Below are 17,340 nucleotides of genomic sequence, written 5' to 3'. Positions count from 1 at the left end.
TTCATTGTGCTATATTTTATTTTCTAATTAGAAATTAACAGAAATTCCATAATTGTGCAGATTTTAGGCATAATAAGTACACAAATGTAGAACTCTGTTCTAATATAACATAACCATGTTAGATATATAAGATATTTTATATATTTCAGGCAGAAGCATATCTACTATGTTTATTTACTATAGCCTATAGATTTTTTTTTAAATCAGCATTTTAAGACAGCATTTTGGTAAATCATCTCTTACATCACATTTTTATAGCCTAAAAAATACATGTTAAAGTTTTATATTAATTCTTTCAACACAGCATTTCAAGACCTTGAATAGAATTAGGTCAGGAAACTCTTCAGGTTATTTACACTGTTGTGATTTTGTGGTTCAACTGTTTAATAATTCTTAAAGTAATCCAGCAGAAGGAAAGATCATGTATAAATATACATACACACCATTCAAGACATTAGCAAAATCCTTTTCCTGTACCTACACTAAAATTCATTTTACCCAAATCATATTAATTTTTTCACTGAACTCTTGACTACAGAGGTTACTCAGGTAAATGTTCAATCTGAAATTTAATTTAGAAGCCTCTTAAAGATGGAGGACAGAAAATGAAAAATAAACTAATGCACTCTTAACTCTAAATCATACTCTCTTTATGTCAAGAAGTGTTGACAATACCAACTTCAAGGTCATTGTCAACTTGGAAAATCATTAGCAAATAAAATATGACTTAACTGAAGCAAACTCAGCAGGGGGCTGCATTATTTTAAGTAAATGCTGTAATATAACTTGAAGAAGAATTACTAACTAACACTCCCATTGACAATAAAATGTATGAAGGGGCTATGCAACTTTTCCACCATGTCTTTTCCATAATTAAGTATGGAAATAGAATTTTTGAAGAATTAAAAGTCCCAAAGTGCATCAATTCAAACACTAATGGACCGTTCTCCAGCGTGGCAGCACACCGATAGCTCCCAGCATGTTATCATTAGCAAATGTCCGTGCCATAATTTCACCACGAACTTTGCTTGTGAAGTCCACCTCTAAAAAGTAGGCTTCTAATGGTTACCTGGGTTCTTCTTAAAAAAGAAAGAGGGTGTGTGGGTGGCTCCACGGGTTAAGCCGCTGCCTTCAGCTCAGGTCATGATCTTAGGGTACTGGGATCGAGTCCCACATCAGGCTCTCTGCTCAGCAGGGAACCTGCTTCCCTCTCTCTCTCTGCCTGAGTCTCTGCCTACTTGTGATCTCTCTCTGTCAAATAAATAAATAAATAAAAAAGAGAGAGAGAGAACACAAGAGAGACACTAAATTTTATAACTCAAATGTTATACAAAGTAATTTATGTACAGACTTTTCCCTTACAGATTGAATAAGCTAAAACTTATCATTTGTTGGTTAGAGTCTTATATAACTCTTAATTTCAAAGCCTGTTTTCTATTTAAACTATGTAAAATATCTCCAGCATATATTATTCACCAGTTCAGGGAAGAACCACAACTATTTCACACCTCTTGGATTATTCTCTTTATCTTCTATTAAAATTCACTCATCTAGAAACTGAGCCCATATATGAGATTATCTCACAAAGCAACTAAAGAGATACATAGAATTATCATAAATTGGGTAAAATCTAAATGAACATTACTACAGTATCAATTTCACAATTCCTATACAGTCTATAGGAATCTGTATTTTTTTTGGCTACAGGAAAAATAAAATAAATTTTATATGTCAAAGTAATGTTTATTCATTAGGTATAGGAAACTCTTCAAGTTAATTTACACTGTTGTGATTTTGTGGTTCAACTGTTTAACAATTCTTAAGGTAATCCAGGTTTTGTACATCTAGGTAAGCTTGGAGGCAAGGTTCTAGCCCTTGAATAGATGATAGACTATTCCAAAACAAAGAAATAGTGCATATGAAAAGTTTAATTTTAAAGAAAGAATAACCATTTTGAGATTTAAGGTAAAATATTCAGAGAATTGTTTAAGTTAAGGCCAAAGATCCAGGACTATTGTAAAAAACAGCTTATGCAAGGACAAATAACTATTAAGTGGTGAAGCCAAGAAACAAACCCAGGTGCTATACTCCATTCAACTACATCTCCTAACTTTTCCTCACCTTGAACAGAATATACTGCTATTAAACCATAGGATTCTCTAATTTCACTGCAATTTTTACATAATTTATCTCTACTGTTCTTCTAAGCATCTTACTCAAATATCTAAAATACTGGCACTGTCTGCTGAAGACTAATTATTTTGAGATTATTTACAGGATGGTGGGATAGTCAAGGCCTGGAAAACCAGGTACGGCATAGAAAAAGAAGGCAAGATACTCATGGAACAAAAGACCCCAGAGTCAGAAGAAATGACCCCAGAGTCGGAAGAAGTCTCTGAGAATAGGAGACACATCTGTAAATTACAATGTCCTTCCTATCCATATTTCCAGAGATAACCTGGTTCTTTGTAACTTTTATAGCATAAAACAGTCCAAACCATGAGAGACTCTGTACTCTGGGGAAAAAACTGAGGGTTACAGAATAGAGGGGGGTGGAGGGATAGGGTAACTGGGTGATGGGTGTCAAGGAGAGCACATGTTGGGATGAGCACTGGGCTATATGCAACTAATGAATTGCTGAACACTATAACAAAACCTTATGATGTGCATATGTTGACTGAATGAACATAATGAAAACAAACAACTGTACTTGAACATAAAAAAGTATCATTTCTACTGTATTCCATAATCAACAGAAATCAAATAGGGGAGTTACAAGCTAAAAATAAAATAATACTGGCTTATGTATTTGCCATTATCATTGTTCTTTAATTCTCTGTATAGATTTGAGTTACTACCTAATGACCTTTCATTTCAGCCTGAAGGACTGCCTCTAGCATTTCTTTAGAGGAAGTACTAGAGATAAATTCTTTCAGTTTCTGTTTACTTTGAATGTTTTATTTCACCTTCCTTTTCCAAGAACAGAATTCTCAATTGGCCATCTTTTTTTCTTTTTCCCAGCACTTTGAAAATATCATCCCATTGCCTTCTGGCCTCCATCGTTTCTGGTAATCAACTGTTAATCTTACTGGAGAACTCCTTGTCACTTCTGCTTTTTTAACACCTTTCTGTCTTTGGCTTTCAACGGTTTGACTATAATGGATCTAGGTATGCATCCCTTTATATTTTATCCTGCTTGGAATTCACTGAGCTCCTTTTATGTATATATCAATGTTTTTTTCAACAAATTTGGGGTGTTTTAGCCATTATTTCTTTAAACATTCTCTCTGACCCTTTTTTTTCTTCTTTCCTTCCTGGACTTCCATTATCCATATATTGGTCTGCACGATGGTGTCCCACAAGTCTCTCAAGCTATGTTTATTTTTCTTCATTCCTTTTTCCTTTGTCAGACTATATAGTATCAATTTATTTGTCCTCAAATTTCCTGATTCCTTCTTCTGCCAGTTCAAATCCATTACTGAATCCCTCTAGTAAATTTTCAAGACCATAACTATTACTTTTCAATTCCAGAATTTTTATTTGATTTCTTTCTAAAATTTGTAACTTTTTATTGATACATTCTATTCAGTGAGACACTGTTCCTACATTTTCCTTTAGTTCTTTAGACATAGCTTCCTTTACTTCTTTGAATCTATTTAAAATAGCTGATTTAACAACTTGGTCTAATAAGCCCAACATACTGGCTTCCTCAAGCTCAAAAACAGTTTCTATTGATTGTTATTCCTACATATGGACCGTATTTTTTTGTTCTTTGCATTTCTCATTTTTTAAGTTGAAAATTGCACATTTTAGATAATATAATATGGCAACTATAGAAATCAGAATCTCCCCCTACCACTGAAGTGTTTGTTGGTGCTTGTTTGGTTAGTGATGTCCCTGGACTATCTCTAGATTCTGCATTCTTTGTCATATGTGTCTACTGAAGTTTCAGCCTGGTTAGCTAAGTGGTCAGGTAATGGACAATCGTAGGACAAGTCATTTCCTTAAATGCCTTGAACTAATAAGTCTCCAACTTTTGCAGTGGTGCTCTGTGCATGTGTCAGCACACACCTTCAATGTTCATATAGGCAGTCTATTAGTCTACCTTCCAGTGCAGTAGCCTTACCTATAGATAAGAGCTTTCTATCTTTTCAAGTCTGTTTTTTGCAGGGATGGGTTAGCAATGAAATTTCTTTCAGTGTTTTACAGGACTAAGCAAGTAAGTAAATATATTGAGAATAATAGAATAAAAGGTCTCTCACTGAAAAGCAAAAACTAGAACAAACCTGTGGTACTGGATTGGAATTTCTTAAGAACAAGATACTGTCTTTTATAACCACAACATAATTATCAAAATCAGGTATCAGCATAAACTCAAAGTTTTTAATAGATAGATAAGAAACAAGTAGGGATTTCTAATCCTGTCCATTGACAGCCTGAAGCACCGCAGGAACAATACATATACATAGTATAATGATCTTGTTTTGAAATACCATTCTCCACTAAATGGAAATAGGGCTCCTTAAAGAAATGTCTGAATCCAAAGCTGGAGCAGGGGAAAAAAAATTGGTGAACCTGGAACATCTTACTGCACCAGAAAGTAAAGAAATGCTCAAGGAATGATGAGGACATGTCAAAAAAGACAAGAGATGCTAGCTTAAAAGGGCTCCCAAGGATCAATTCTGGGGTAACTTAAACCTCAGAATAAATAATGAGTAATAAATGATAAATTTTTTAGTAAAAGAGGAATTCATGAATCCGTGATGATATAAATGGGAAAAAAGATAAGGAAAGCTCTCCTTTAAAGTGCCAACAAACACATGTTAAAGGAAAGATGGGTCATAAAACCACTCCTTGATAAACATCACAGCAAAATTGAATCAGGCATCATGAAAGGATATTTAACTAGTGAAGTTTGATGACGAAAAATATATCTACTTATTCTTAAAGTAACTCCCACAAAATATTTATAAATTTTTTAAAAACAGTAATTTACACTATAACTGGAAGATGCCACCTCAAATTAACATCACCAATCATGAGATAAGCAAATATCCTGTGCCTCTTTATGTGATGCACTGAGAATACTCACTTCTGGAGTATTCCTGCCAAAATATATAAACTTACTCTAATCATGATAAAATATACATAAAGCCAAAATTAAGAAGTACTCTACAAAGTAAATAGGCTATACTCTTCAAAAAGTCAAGGTTACAAAAGACAAAGACTAAAGAACCATTCCAAATTAAAGGACTTTTTTTTTTTTTTTTTTAAAGATGTTATTTATTTATTTGACAAAGACAGAGAGAGTACACAAACAGGAGGAGTGGCAGGCTCCCCACTGAGCAGGGAGCCTGATACAGGACTCCATCCCAGAACCCTGGGATCATCACCTGAGCTGAACACAGATGCTTAACCAACTGAGCCACCCCGACAGTGGCTGCACTAGTTTACATTCATGGGTATCTGTTATGTTTGTACTGTTCTATGTGTAATTATATAAATTACAGTAAATACATATTTTTTAAAACTCTTAACAATTCAAAGGATCTAAGACGCAAAAATGTCCCAGTATAGCCACAAACCAAATGGTTTCTAAAGATATTTGGGTCTAAGCCCAAAGATGGAGACATATACAAACAAAACTTATAGAGTACTAAAATTGAAGGTCAAGCCAAATCTGAGAATACATATTCTTTGCCCAAGGTTTGTCACTCTTCAGCCTCTCCTTAAGTCTATGCTTAATTCTGGCCATCTTCCTCATGGGGATTACTTCTTCCAGATCTCATAAAAGTATAAAAATGTTAAGTTCAAAAGCACTACGTACTTCAGTCTTGTAACTAAGTAAAACCAGACAAATCACTTAAACTCATGGATAATTCATATATTTTAATTGGCTAAATGAAATTTTGGCTCAGTTTTGGCCAGGTTTGAACCCAAAAACCTGCATGAGATGGACGTGCTATAATATGTTTGATATTTTAATTAAAGAGAAGCTCCTTAACTTTTTTAAAAAATTTTGTGAAATAAATAATCCTTATACTATCAGATTCAAATTCCTTTATTTAAAAAATCCCTTTTCCCTTCCAAATTCAGGAAAGGAATATCTATGTATTGCATAAGATTATACATTGTAGCAGACACTTTTGTAAGTGAAACTTGTTTCCTCTTCTTCCTAGATGTAGTTAGACTATATTTACCAGCCTTCTTGGCCTTAAGTGTGCCTCTATGATTAAGCTTTAATACCCAGATTTGGCTACAAAATCCTCCCACTAGCAGTTCTCCATTCTCTTTCCCCTTTGCCAGCTGGATACAGATGAACTGAAGCCCTTCGATGATGATAGTGACATGAATGGAATAAGCCTGTTCCCCTGGATCTCTACATAGAGGAAAGTCTCTTATCAACAAGGAATACCTATATGAATGAGGAGAAAAAGAACTTCTGTTGTATTAAGCCACTGAGATTTGGGGGTCTATTTATCACTGAAGTTGGCATTACATTAATTAAAACATGCATAATCACAAACAATCTTCCAACTTTCAACAGAAAATACATTTTACTTACAAATTGAGGTTTATAGTATGCTGGACCTAGTGTACTGTCACTAGCAGGTGGAGAATGTTTTATAATACTGCCATCCTCATTAATATCATAACCATATGACCATCCACAAGAAGGAATTGAAGGAACATCAACACTTCTGTAAACTGTAGGTGGTACTCTTGAAATTTTCTATAAGAAAACATTTTACATTATTTACTTAGAGGTAAGAAAAGGAATAAAGAACCAAATATTAAAATTTACTAAAAGGCAAATATAAATATTGACTTAATGACTTTCATAATATAAACCAGAAATGTTGATTCTATAAAAGTAATTTAAAGGAGTAAATTCAAGCCTCACCTAATCATATAAATTAAGATAATATACAGTATTACCATTAAAGCCACCTTAAGAGGAAGAGTCTCCCTCACTTGGCTCAGTTATTTATTTTACTTAGTAAATAAGTAATACTGATGCTAAAAGCAGGCATTCACTCCTAGTCTCATCATCAATCGCCTGTTCAAAGTGGTTACTTGTGCTATACTATCATAGTATCTCCCCGGCAAAAATAAACTTTATATTTTTCTGTAACATTTCCCAGCTTCATTCTTTCAGCTAAATCAGCTCCTAATTTACCTCCATATTACTGGTGCTCTATATAAATATCCTAATTATGCTGACCAGATAGCAAGAAAAATGTCTATGACATAATCCTAAATGGAAACAGAAAAATAGAATGTATGTCTAAGTAAGACACATGCAATCATACATAAGTATATATAGTAATATATATGATTTAATGATGAACTTTTAAAAGCTATGCAAAAATTAACAGAATTATCCAAGTTATAGTCAGAAGTTTTAGGGTGATTATTTTTTAAAATTTCCTTTAGCATGAAATATTTTATAAGTTAAACAAAAAGAGAAAGCAACATATAGTAGAAATACTAGTATAAAATTTAGCAAATGAAATGCTGGCATTTAAACAATTTAGTTAAAAAATTTTTTTAATTTAAAAAATAAACAATTTAGTTATCTGGAAAACTTCTTAAGAATATATTGATCCTCTGTTGTTTCTGAATAAATAAATGCTATAGTTTACTGTATGCATGCCCACATGCCCAATAGACAATTACGTTATAAATATACTATCACTGGCAGAATTTTACTTTTTTTTAATCATTAGAGACCATATACTGATCATCAAATTATAACAGGAAATATTGAATAGCTTCTCCAACTACTTTCAAAAATTATTTCCATGATATCAAGACTTTCCAAAATATGTCCCCTATCTCCTTCTCTACCCTCTATTCCTACCTTAGATCCTATACTCCAAATATTCTAAAGAACTCTGTTCTTCCCAAGACATACCAACCCACTAAAAACTGCAATGTCTTTATTCACATGGCTTTCTCTTCCTGTAGTGTTTTTATCCCATTATTTTTAACACTTAGTGAATCCTTTAAGATCCAGTTTGATTGTGATATCACTATTCCCTCCAAAAACTCTTTACTTTGGGCTACTAGCAGACATTTTATTATGATATATGTTTATTAAAATAGCATTGCATCAAATATGTAATACTGAATTATATAATTTCCCTATTAAAATTATAGATCCAGATCACCTGGGTGGCTCAGTGGATTAATCCTCAGCCTTCAGCTCAGGTCATGATCTCAGGGTCCTAGGATTGAGCCCTGCATCAGGCTCTCTGCTCAGCGGGGAGTCTGCTTCCCACCCCCACCCCCACAACTGCCTGCCTCTCTGCCTACTTCTGATCTCTCTCTCTCTCTCTCTCTGCCAAATAAATAAATAAAATCTTAAAAAAATAAAAATAAAAAATAAAATTATAGATCCTGGGAAGCAATGATTTGTCTTCTATGTGTTGCCAGTGCCTAGAATTATGTCTATTATACACAGTCTCTGGAAAAAAATGTCTGATATTAGTTTCAAATGCACACCATAGTAACTGGACAATTCTATACATTACACAATGCTCACCACAAGTGCAGTTACCATCTGTCACCATACATATGGTGACATATGTATGGTGACATATGACACACATACATAGTCATAATGTTACAGACTATATTCCCTATGCTGTACTTTTCCTCTCCATGACTTATTTATTTTAAACTGGAAGGAAGGAAGGGGATGAAGGGGAGGAAGAAATTCCTAATTTGTCCATTAAAAAGCATTCACAAGTCTTGAAAAAAAATAACTTACTACTTTTCAGAAGAAAATATCACAGTGTTATTAAGAAAATGCAAAAGATTAAAGTCAAATAAAGTAAGTGTTTCCTTCTCTAAAAAGATCTGATAAATCCTTGCATAAGCAAATGAACACTTACTTTGTTCCCACTTACAAAATAGCAGATATTTAAATATACTTATAAACCTTAACTTCATTGTCATTGTACTGACATTATTCAACTGAGCACTTAGCTCTAAAATATGTCCCCTAAACAAAGCTGATTAAAATGTAATTAAAATGAGCTATGTGAAGGAGTTATGGAAAAAGAAAAGAGAACCACTCTAAATAAACTGACCAAAATCTAGATTATTTATTTCAAAGGGCTAGGCCTTTGGTATAAAAACTATTCATTATATAACACCAATGTACTTTTCCAAACATGTCATCTGCTAGTCTCCTACATGAATTTTTTACTTGGGTCAGTACAATCTTGGGTCTTCTATGGACCCTACTACACTACCTTCACCTCTATAGCTCTCCATGCCTGGAAGGTATAATCCAACCCTATTCTTCAAGGCCAAACTTCTCTATAAATCCTCTACAAAGTATACTTTGCCATGATGTAGTAGTCTTCCTTTAAATTCCTATGGCACTGGGAGGCCTGGGTGGCTGAGTTTGTTAAGCATCCAACTCTTGATTTTGGCTAAGATCATGATCTCAGGGTCATAAGATGGAGCCCTGACTCGGGCTTTATGCTAGGTATGGATCCTGCTTCAGATTCTCCCTCTTCCTCTATCCCCCAGCCCCATTTGCTCTCTCTAAAAAAAAAAATTTTTTTTTTAAGATTTTATTTATTTATGTGTCAGAGACAGAGGGAGAGAGAGCGAGCAAGCACAGGCAGACAGAGAGGCAGGCAGAGGCAGAGGGAGAAGCAGGCTCCCTGCCAAGCAAGAAGCCCAATGTGGGACTCGATCCCAGGACCCTGGGATCATGACCTGAGCCGAAGGCAGCTGCTTAACCAACTGAGCCACCCAGGCGTCCCTCTAAAAACAAAATTAATGTAATTTTAAAATTCCTATGGAATTCAATTACACGGTTATTCATTTAGCACCTATCATATTTCATCTTGCATTAGTAACAATCTATATAGCTCTCTCTCATCTAAATTTTAAGTTTTTTTTAATTTCAGGAATCATGCTTTCAATTTCACTGTATTATTAACAGTACTTATTACAGAGTTTTCTCTCTATATATAGGTAGAGCACTCGGGTGGTTTTTTAAATCTCCTTTACTTTCCATTTACCATAGAAATTGGAAGTGATAATAGATTTATTAAAAGCAAAAACGAAGTCAGTTGTTAATACAATAAAAAACTAGTTTATACACATTTAATATTAATTTAATTATAAACTACAATATGGATACTAATAAAAATAATTTTTATAGTAAAGTTTTTCTTAATGTACTTACCACATAAAATATTAAACCTTTTCTATTTTAACTAAAAGAAATGTCAGAGTATAATTTAAAATAGCAACATACTGATTGAAGATGCTCTTTAACCTGTAGTGCTTTTCTGTTCATGATATCTAATGTTCCAGGATAAAACTGATCATAGCTCGCTGGTCCTGGACTATCTGAAACAAACTTCTTAAAACGCTTCTCCCGGTTTTGTAGACTATGACCTCCTTTTATATTATACTAAATTGGAGAGAAAAAAATGAAATAATTAAAAGAAGCACTTTATAATTAATACTATTTGGTAAGTATTACATATTAATATGAACAAACAGTTTTAAAACCCAAGGCTCTTGACTAAAGACATCATTCTAGTAAAGAGATAATAAGAGAGGACAACAGCTATAGTCATCAGTTTTAACTATGAACTCAGATTAAAATTTACTATACTTAGGACACTCCAAGAGAATGCAAAATTCAGTTTTAAAACAGGAATCAAAACAAAGGAATCCTGAAAGTTGTAGAGCAAGAATGAAGAGCATACACTAGCAGGCCTCAAAAGAATACGTATCTCTGAAATGAGCTAAAAATATTGGTACTCACACTGCAAGGAAAAAGCAACCTTTCCAAGCTTGTTTAGGATTAATTATTTTCATGAACTACTTTTTGGTCATTTCCAGGGATGCTTACATAGGCTTAGTGGCAACTGCATGGGTTTTTATTTGGTTAGCTGGTTTATTCCTTGTTTTTTTTAACAGCACATTTTTCTTTTTCTTTAACATATAATGTATTATTTGTTTCAGGGGTACGTGATTCAACAGTCTTACACAATTCACAGCGCTCACCATAGCACATACCCTCCACAATGTGCATCAACCAGCCACCCAATCCCTCCCAAACCCCTCCACTCCAGCAACCCTCAGTTAGTTTCCTGAGATGGAGTCTCTTATGGTTTGTTTCCCTCTCTGGTTTCATCTTGTTTCATTTATTCCTCTTCTCCCACTGTGATCCTCTGTCTTCTTTTTCAAATTCCATACCTCAGTGAGATCATATAATTGTCTTTCTCTGACTGACTTATTTCACTTAGCATAATACCCTCTAGTTCCAGCCACATCACCACAAATGGCAAGATTTCTATTTTTGATGGCTGCATAGTACTCCACTGTATACATATAGCATATCATCTTTATCCATTCATCTGTTGATGGACATCTAGGCTCTTTCCATAGTTTGGCTATTGTGAACACTGCTTCTATAAACATTGGGGTGCATATGCCCCTTCGAATCACTACATTTCTATCTTTGGTGTAAATACCCAATAGTGCAATTGCTGGGTCATAGGGTAGCTCTATTTCCAACTTTTTGAGGAACCTCTGAACTGTTTCCATCCTGCAACAACAGTTTGCATTCCCAGAAACAGTGTAGGATGATTCCCCTTTCTGTGCATCCTCACCAAAATCTATCATTTCCTGACTTATTAATTTTAGCCATTCTGACTGGTGTGAGGTTATATCTCATCATGGTTTTGATTTGTATTTTCCTGAGGCCAAGTGATGTTGAGCATTTTTTCATGTGTCTGTTGGCCACTTGGATGTCTTCTTTGCAAAATGTCTGCTCATGTCTTCGGCCCATTTCTTGATTGGATTATTTGTTCTTTGAGTGTTGAGTCTGGTAAGTTCTTTATAGATTTTGGATACTAGCCCTTTATCTGATATGTCACTTGCAAATATCTTCTCCCATTCTGCCTTTCGTCTTTTGGTTTTGTTGACTATTTCTTTTGCTGTGCAAAAGCTTTTTATCTTGATTAAGTCCCAATAGTTCTTTTTTTTTAATTAACATATAATGTATTGTATCAGGGGTACAGGACTGTGATTCATCAGTCTTACACAATTCACAGTGCTCACCATAGCACATACCCTCCCCAATGTCCATCAACCACTCCATCCCCCCCAACCTCGTCCACTCCAGCAACCTTCAATTCATTTCCTGAGATTGAGAGTCTTTTATGGTTTGTCTCCCTTTTGGGTTTTGTTTTGTTTCATTTTTCCCTCCTTCTCCTACAATCCTCTTGTCTTGTTTCTCAAATTCCTCCTATCAGGGAGATCATATGATAATTGTTGACTTACTTCACTTAGCATAATACCCTATAGTTCCATCCACACCATTGCAAATGGTAAGATTTACTTTTTTGATGGCTGCATAATATTCTATTGTGTGTATGTATGTATTATGTACGTGTGTGTGATACATATACACATATGTGTGTGTATGTGTGGGGTGTGTGTGTGTGTATATACATATATATATATACATATATATATATATATATATATATACATATACATATATATATATAAAAAACATTGGGGTGCACATGCTCCTTCAGATCACTATATTTGTATCTTTGGGGTAAATACCCAGTAGCACAATTGCTGGATTGTAGGGTATCTCTATTTTCAACTTTTTGAAGAGCCTCAATACTGTTTTCCAGAGTGGCTGCACCAGCTTGCATTCCCACCAACAGTGTAGAAGGGCTCCCCCTTCTCTGCATCCTCACCAACACCTGTTGTTTCCTGACTAGTTAATTTTAGCCATTTTGACTGGAGTGAGGTGGTATCTCATTGTGGTTTTTATTTTATTTCCCTGATGCCAAATGATGGTGAGCATTTTTTCATGTGTCTATTGACCATTTGGATGTCTTCTTTGCAGAAATATCTGTTCATGTCTTCTGCACATTTCTTGATTGGATTATTTGTTCTTTGGGTGTTGAGTTTGATAAGTTCTTTATAGATTGTGGATACTAGCCCTTTATCCGATATGTCATGTGCCATATCTTTTCCTATTCTGTCAGTTGTCTGTTGGCTTTGCTGACTCTTTCTTTTGCCTTAAAAATCTTTTTATCTTGATGAAGTCCCAATAGTTCATTCTTTCCCTTTCTTCCCTTACCTTTAGCGATGTTTCTAGGAAGAAGTAGCTGCGGCTGAGACCAAAGTGGTTGTTGCCTGTATTCCCTGTATTCTCCTAAGGGATTTTGATGGATTCCTGTCTCACATTGAGGTCTTTCATCCATTTTGAGTTTATCTTTGTGTTTGGTATAAGAAAATGTTCCAATTTCACTCTTCTGCATGTGACTGTCCAATTTTCCCAACACCATTTGTTGAAAGACTGGTGTTTTTTTTTTTTTCCATTGGACATTCTTTCCTGCTTTGTCAAAGATTAGTTGACCATAGAGTTGAGGGTCCATTTCTGGGCTCTCTATTCCATTCCATTGATCTATGTGTCTGTTTCTGTGCCGGTACCATACTGTTGGGTTTTTTTTACATATATATTTTTATCTATTTGACAGAGAGGGAGACAGCCAAAAAAGGAACACAAGCAGGGAGAGTGGAAGAGGGAGAAGCAGGCTTCCCACTGAGCAGGGAGCCATATGAGGGGCTCAATCCCAGAACTCTGGGATTGGTTCATGACCCAAGCTGAATACAGATGCTTAATGACTGAGCAACCCAGGCACTCCAGTACTGTCTTGATGATTACAAAACTGTAATCATCAATTACAGTTTTTAATAGAGCTTGAAGTCTGAATTGTGATACCACCAGCTTTGGTTTTCTTTTTCAACATTCCTCTGGCTATTCAGTGTCTTTTCTGGTGGTATTTTGATAGAGATTACATTAAATGTGTAGATTGTTTTCCTTTATGGTATCACTTATCTCTTGAATTCTCCCCTCGTGATCCAGTAATTGTTAATCCCTCTTTTACGCAGCTTCTCTATTTTTCATCATTTGGTCTTCTGTATCACTAATTCTCTTCTGCCTCATTTATCCTAGCAGTTAGAGCATCCATTTCTTATTGCACCTCATTAAAAGCCTTTTTATTTCAACTTGGTTAGATTTTACTTTTCCCGAAATAGATTTTATACTATCTTCTATGCTTTTTTCAAACCCAGCTAGCATCTTCATAATCATTCTGAACTCTGGTTCTGACATTTTACTAATGCCCATATTAATTAGGTCCTTGGCAGTCAGTATTGTCTCTTGTTCTTTTTCTTTTCTTTTTTTTTTTTAAGATTTTATTTAGTTATTTGACAGAGAGAGATCACAAGCAGATGGAGAGGCAGGCAGAGAGAGAGAGAGAGAGAGAGGGAAGCAGGCTCCCCACCGAGCAGAGAGCCTGATGCAGGACTCGATCCCAGGACCCCAAGATCATGACCCGAACCAAAGGCAGCGGCTTAACCACTGAGCCACCCAGGCACCCTTCTTATTCTTTTTCTTGAGATGAGTTTTTTTTCATTTTGTCATTTTGTCCAGAGAATAGATGAATGAGGGAAAAAAATGCTAAAAGGGTAACAACATCCCCAGAAAAATATGCAAATCAGAAGATTTACAAATGTTTTAAACAAATCAGAAGAAACCTAAACCCAGAGGAAAAGGAAAAAAAAAAAGAAGAGAAAGAATATGATCAGGACCATGAAGAGAACAGAGCCACACACTGGATTTGAGGTGTATTTTGGCCTGTTAGAAGAAACTGCCTCCCAAAATTTTAAAGAAAGAAAAACTATATATTTACATGCATGAAAATAATGGTAAATACAATGAAGGGATGGAAATGACTATAAAAATGAAAAATTTTAAATTTTTTTAAAAAGGAATTGGTAAGATCAGAAGTTGGTTGAAAATGAAAGAAGAAAACAATTTTTTTAATTAATTTTTTATTTTTTATAAACATATATTTTTATCCCCAGGGGTACAGGTGTGTGAATCACCAGGTTTACACACTTCACAGCACTCACCAAAGTACATACCCTCGCCAATGTCCATAATCCCACCCCCTTCTCCTAAATCCCCTCCCCCCACCAACCCTCAATTTGTTTTGTGAGATTAAGAGTCACTTATGGTTTGTCTCCCTCCCAATCCCATCTTGTTTCATTGATTCTTCTCCTACCCACTTAAGCCTCCATGTTGCATCACCACTTCCTCATATCAGGGAGATCATATGATAGTTGCCTTTCTCTGCTTGACTTATTTCGCTAAGCATGATACGCTCTAGTTCCATCCATGTTGTCGCAAATGGCAAGATTTCATTTCTTTTGATGGCTGCATAGTATTCCATTGTGTATATATACCACCTCTTCTTGAACCATTCATCTGTTGATGGACATCTAGGTTCTTTCCATAGTTTGGCTATTGTGGACATTGCTGCTATAAACATTCGGGTGCACGTGCCCCTTTGGATCACTATGTTTGTATCTTTAGGGTAAATACCCAATAGTGCAATTGCTGGGTCTCCTTTTAAAAAGGAGAGAATGTTATCAGGTGGATGAACAGACCAAAGCTATAAACTAAGTGATTTAGGGTATATTTTGGTCTGTTAGAAGAAACTATATCCCAAAATATTAAAGAAAGAAAAACATATATGTATATAAAAATAAAAAAAACATATATGTATATAAAAATAAGGTTAAATACATTAAAGGGTTGACTATAAAAATGAAAATTAAAAAAGACTTTTAAAAGGGAATTGATAAGAAGTTGGTTGAAAAGGAAAGAAGAAGAATTCAAAAAAAAAAAAAGAAAGAAATATAGAAAACTTTAAAAATTGACTTCAAAAGAATAAAGAATTATGGGGGGAAAGCAATGAATTCTATGTGCTGTATTCCCCTAGCACTGGAGTTTTGCAGTTCTCATTAATCAGTAAAGTTGGTCTTGGCTGGATGTTCTTCCTGATCTTCTAAGGGAGGGGCCTGTGTTTGCCCCAGAAGGAATTGCACCACCCTTGCCAGGGGCCATGCTATGTAATCTGCTCAGGATTGTTCTCCATAGGTTTTGTTCCCTGAAGGCCTTCCACACAGCTTTAGAGGACAAGAATAAAAATGGCAGCCTCCCAATCTCTAGCCCTGGAGGAGAAGAGAAATCGAGCCCCCACTCCTCAGTGCTCTCTCAGAGAAAAGCAGTAAATCACTCCTTGGTCTCTGGCCACACTCTGAGCTTACCCAGCCTGTGACCAAGCATTTCTATCTCTGGCACACAGCACTATTTGGAGTTTTCAAACCCAGCAGATTCCTGTAGCATGTTCCCACACCGCTCCTCTGGGGAAGGAACAAGAGTCTCCCAGGATCTGCCCCTTGTTGGGACTCTGCACAAAGAGCAGTGGCCCAACTATGCCATGGATCACAGTTTATGGCAATCCCAAATTGAGAGCCCACTTCTTGGTTCACTCTTTGCAGCCCCCTTCCTGACTCCAATACCTGGGTGTTCTGCTGCACTCAGGTACCCTCAGTCTTTCTACGACCCCTAAGAGTCCTGAGACTACACTGTCCCAGCAAGGATTCCACCCCTCACTTAACCACTGGAATGACGTCCCTCACTAGAACAGACTTCTAACTAAAAGTTCCAATTTTGTGCTCTGCTAATTTATTGCTTGACCATCCCACCACAGTCTATCTTCCCAAATATCACCTCAAATTCACTTCTCCAAATGTCCTACCTTCCAGAAAGTAGTTGCTTTTCTATTCAAAGATTTGCTGTTATTCTTTTCTTTAATCTCCTGTTGAGTTCATGGGTATTTAGAATAATTTGATAAATATCTAGCTGAATTCCTGGGACCAGACAGAATTTAGGTCTCCTACTCTTCTGCCATCTTGCTAGCCCTCCCCTAATAGCTTGGTTTTATACTCAGATTAATTTTAAACATTGTTTAATACAGCGGAGAGACTGGGAAGAATCTCCCATGGCTCTCCATGCCCCATGTCTGGATTCTCTAGAATCAAAAAATTATCAACTGGGTAATAGTTGGTGAATTCAGAAAAAGAAAAATTCTGAAAAAAATTCAGAAAAAGAATCTTATTAGTTTCAATTTAAAGTCACCATATAATCATTTCAAAGACGATTCATAGTAATAATGGTTGGCATTTGATAGATCCAATAAGATCTTTTTTTTAAAGATTTTATTTATTTGAGAGAGAGGAAATGATGAGAGAGAGAGAGAAAGGGAACATAGGGAAGGTGAAGAAGCAGACTCACCACTAAGCAGGGAGACCAAACTGGGACTCAGTCCCAAGACTCCAGTCTCCAGGATCATGACCTGAGCTGAAGGGAGATGCTTAATCTAGGCTGAGCCCCCAGATGAGATTTTTTAAGTCACT

The 17,340-nt window shown here is 35.5% G+C and overlaps 1 protein-coding gene across 2 annotated transcripts in view; it reads right to left on the bottom strand.

Moving 5' to 3' along the window:
- STPG2 (sperm tail PG-rich repeat containing 2) overlaps positions 1-17,340 on the bottom strand; it is a 591,266-nt gene that overhangs the window by 554,229 nt on the left and 19,697 nt on the right. For both annotated transcript variants that reach the window (XM_082729100.1, XM_082729101.1), the window contains exons 4-5: positions 10,307-10,444; positions 6,566-6,733 (exon numbers count right to left, since the gene is read on the bottom strand). In XM_082729100.1, the coding sequence (XP_082585226.1) occupies positions 6,566-6,733; positions 10,307-10,444 (306 nt within the window). The remainder of the gene's footprint in view (positions 1-6,565; positions 6,734-10,306; positions 10,445-17,340) is intronic.

This window comes from Mustela nivalis, assembly GCF_964662115.1.
Source record: "Mustela nivalis genome assembly, chromosome: 4".
Taxonomy (NCBI): domain Eukaryota; kingdom Metazoa; phylum Chordata; class Mammalia; order Carnivora; family Mustelidae; genus Mustela; species Mustela nivalis.
The sequence above is the reverse complement of the archived record's forward strand: the minus strand, read 5'-3'. Positions and strand labels throughout refer to the sequence as shown.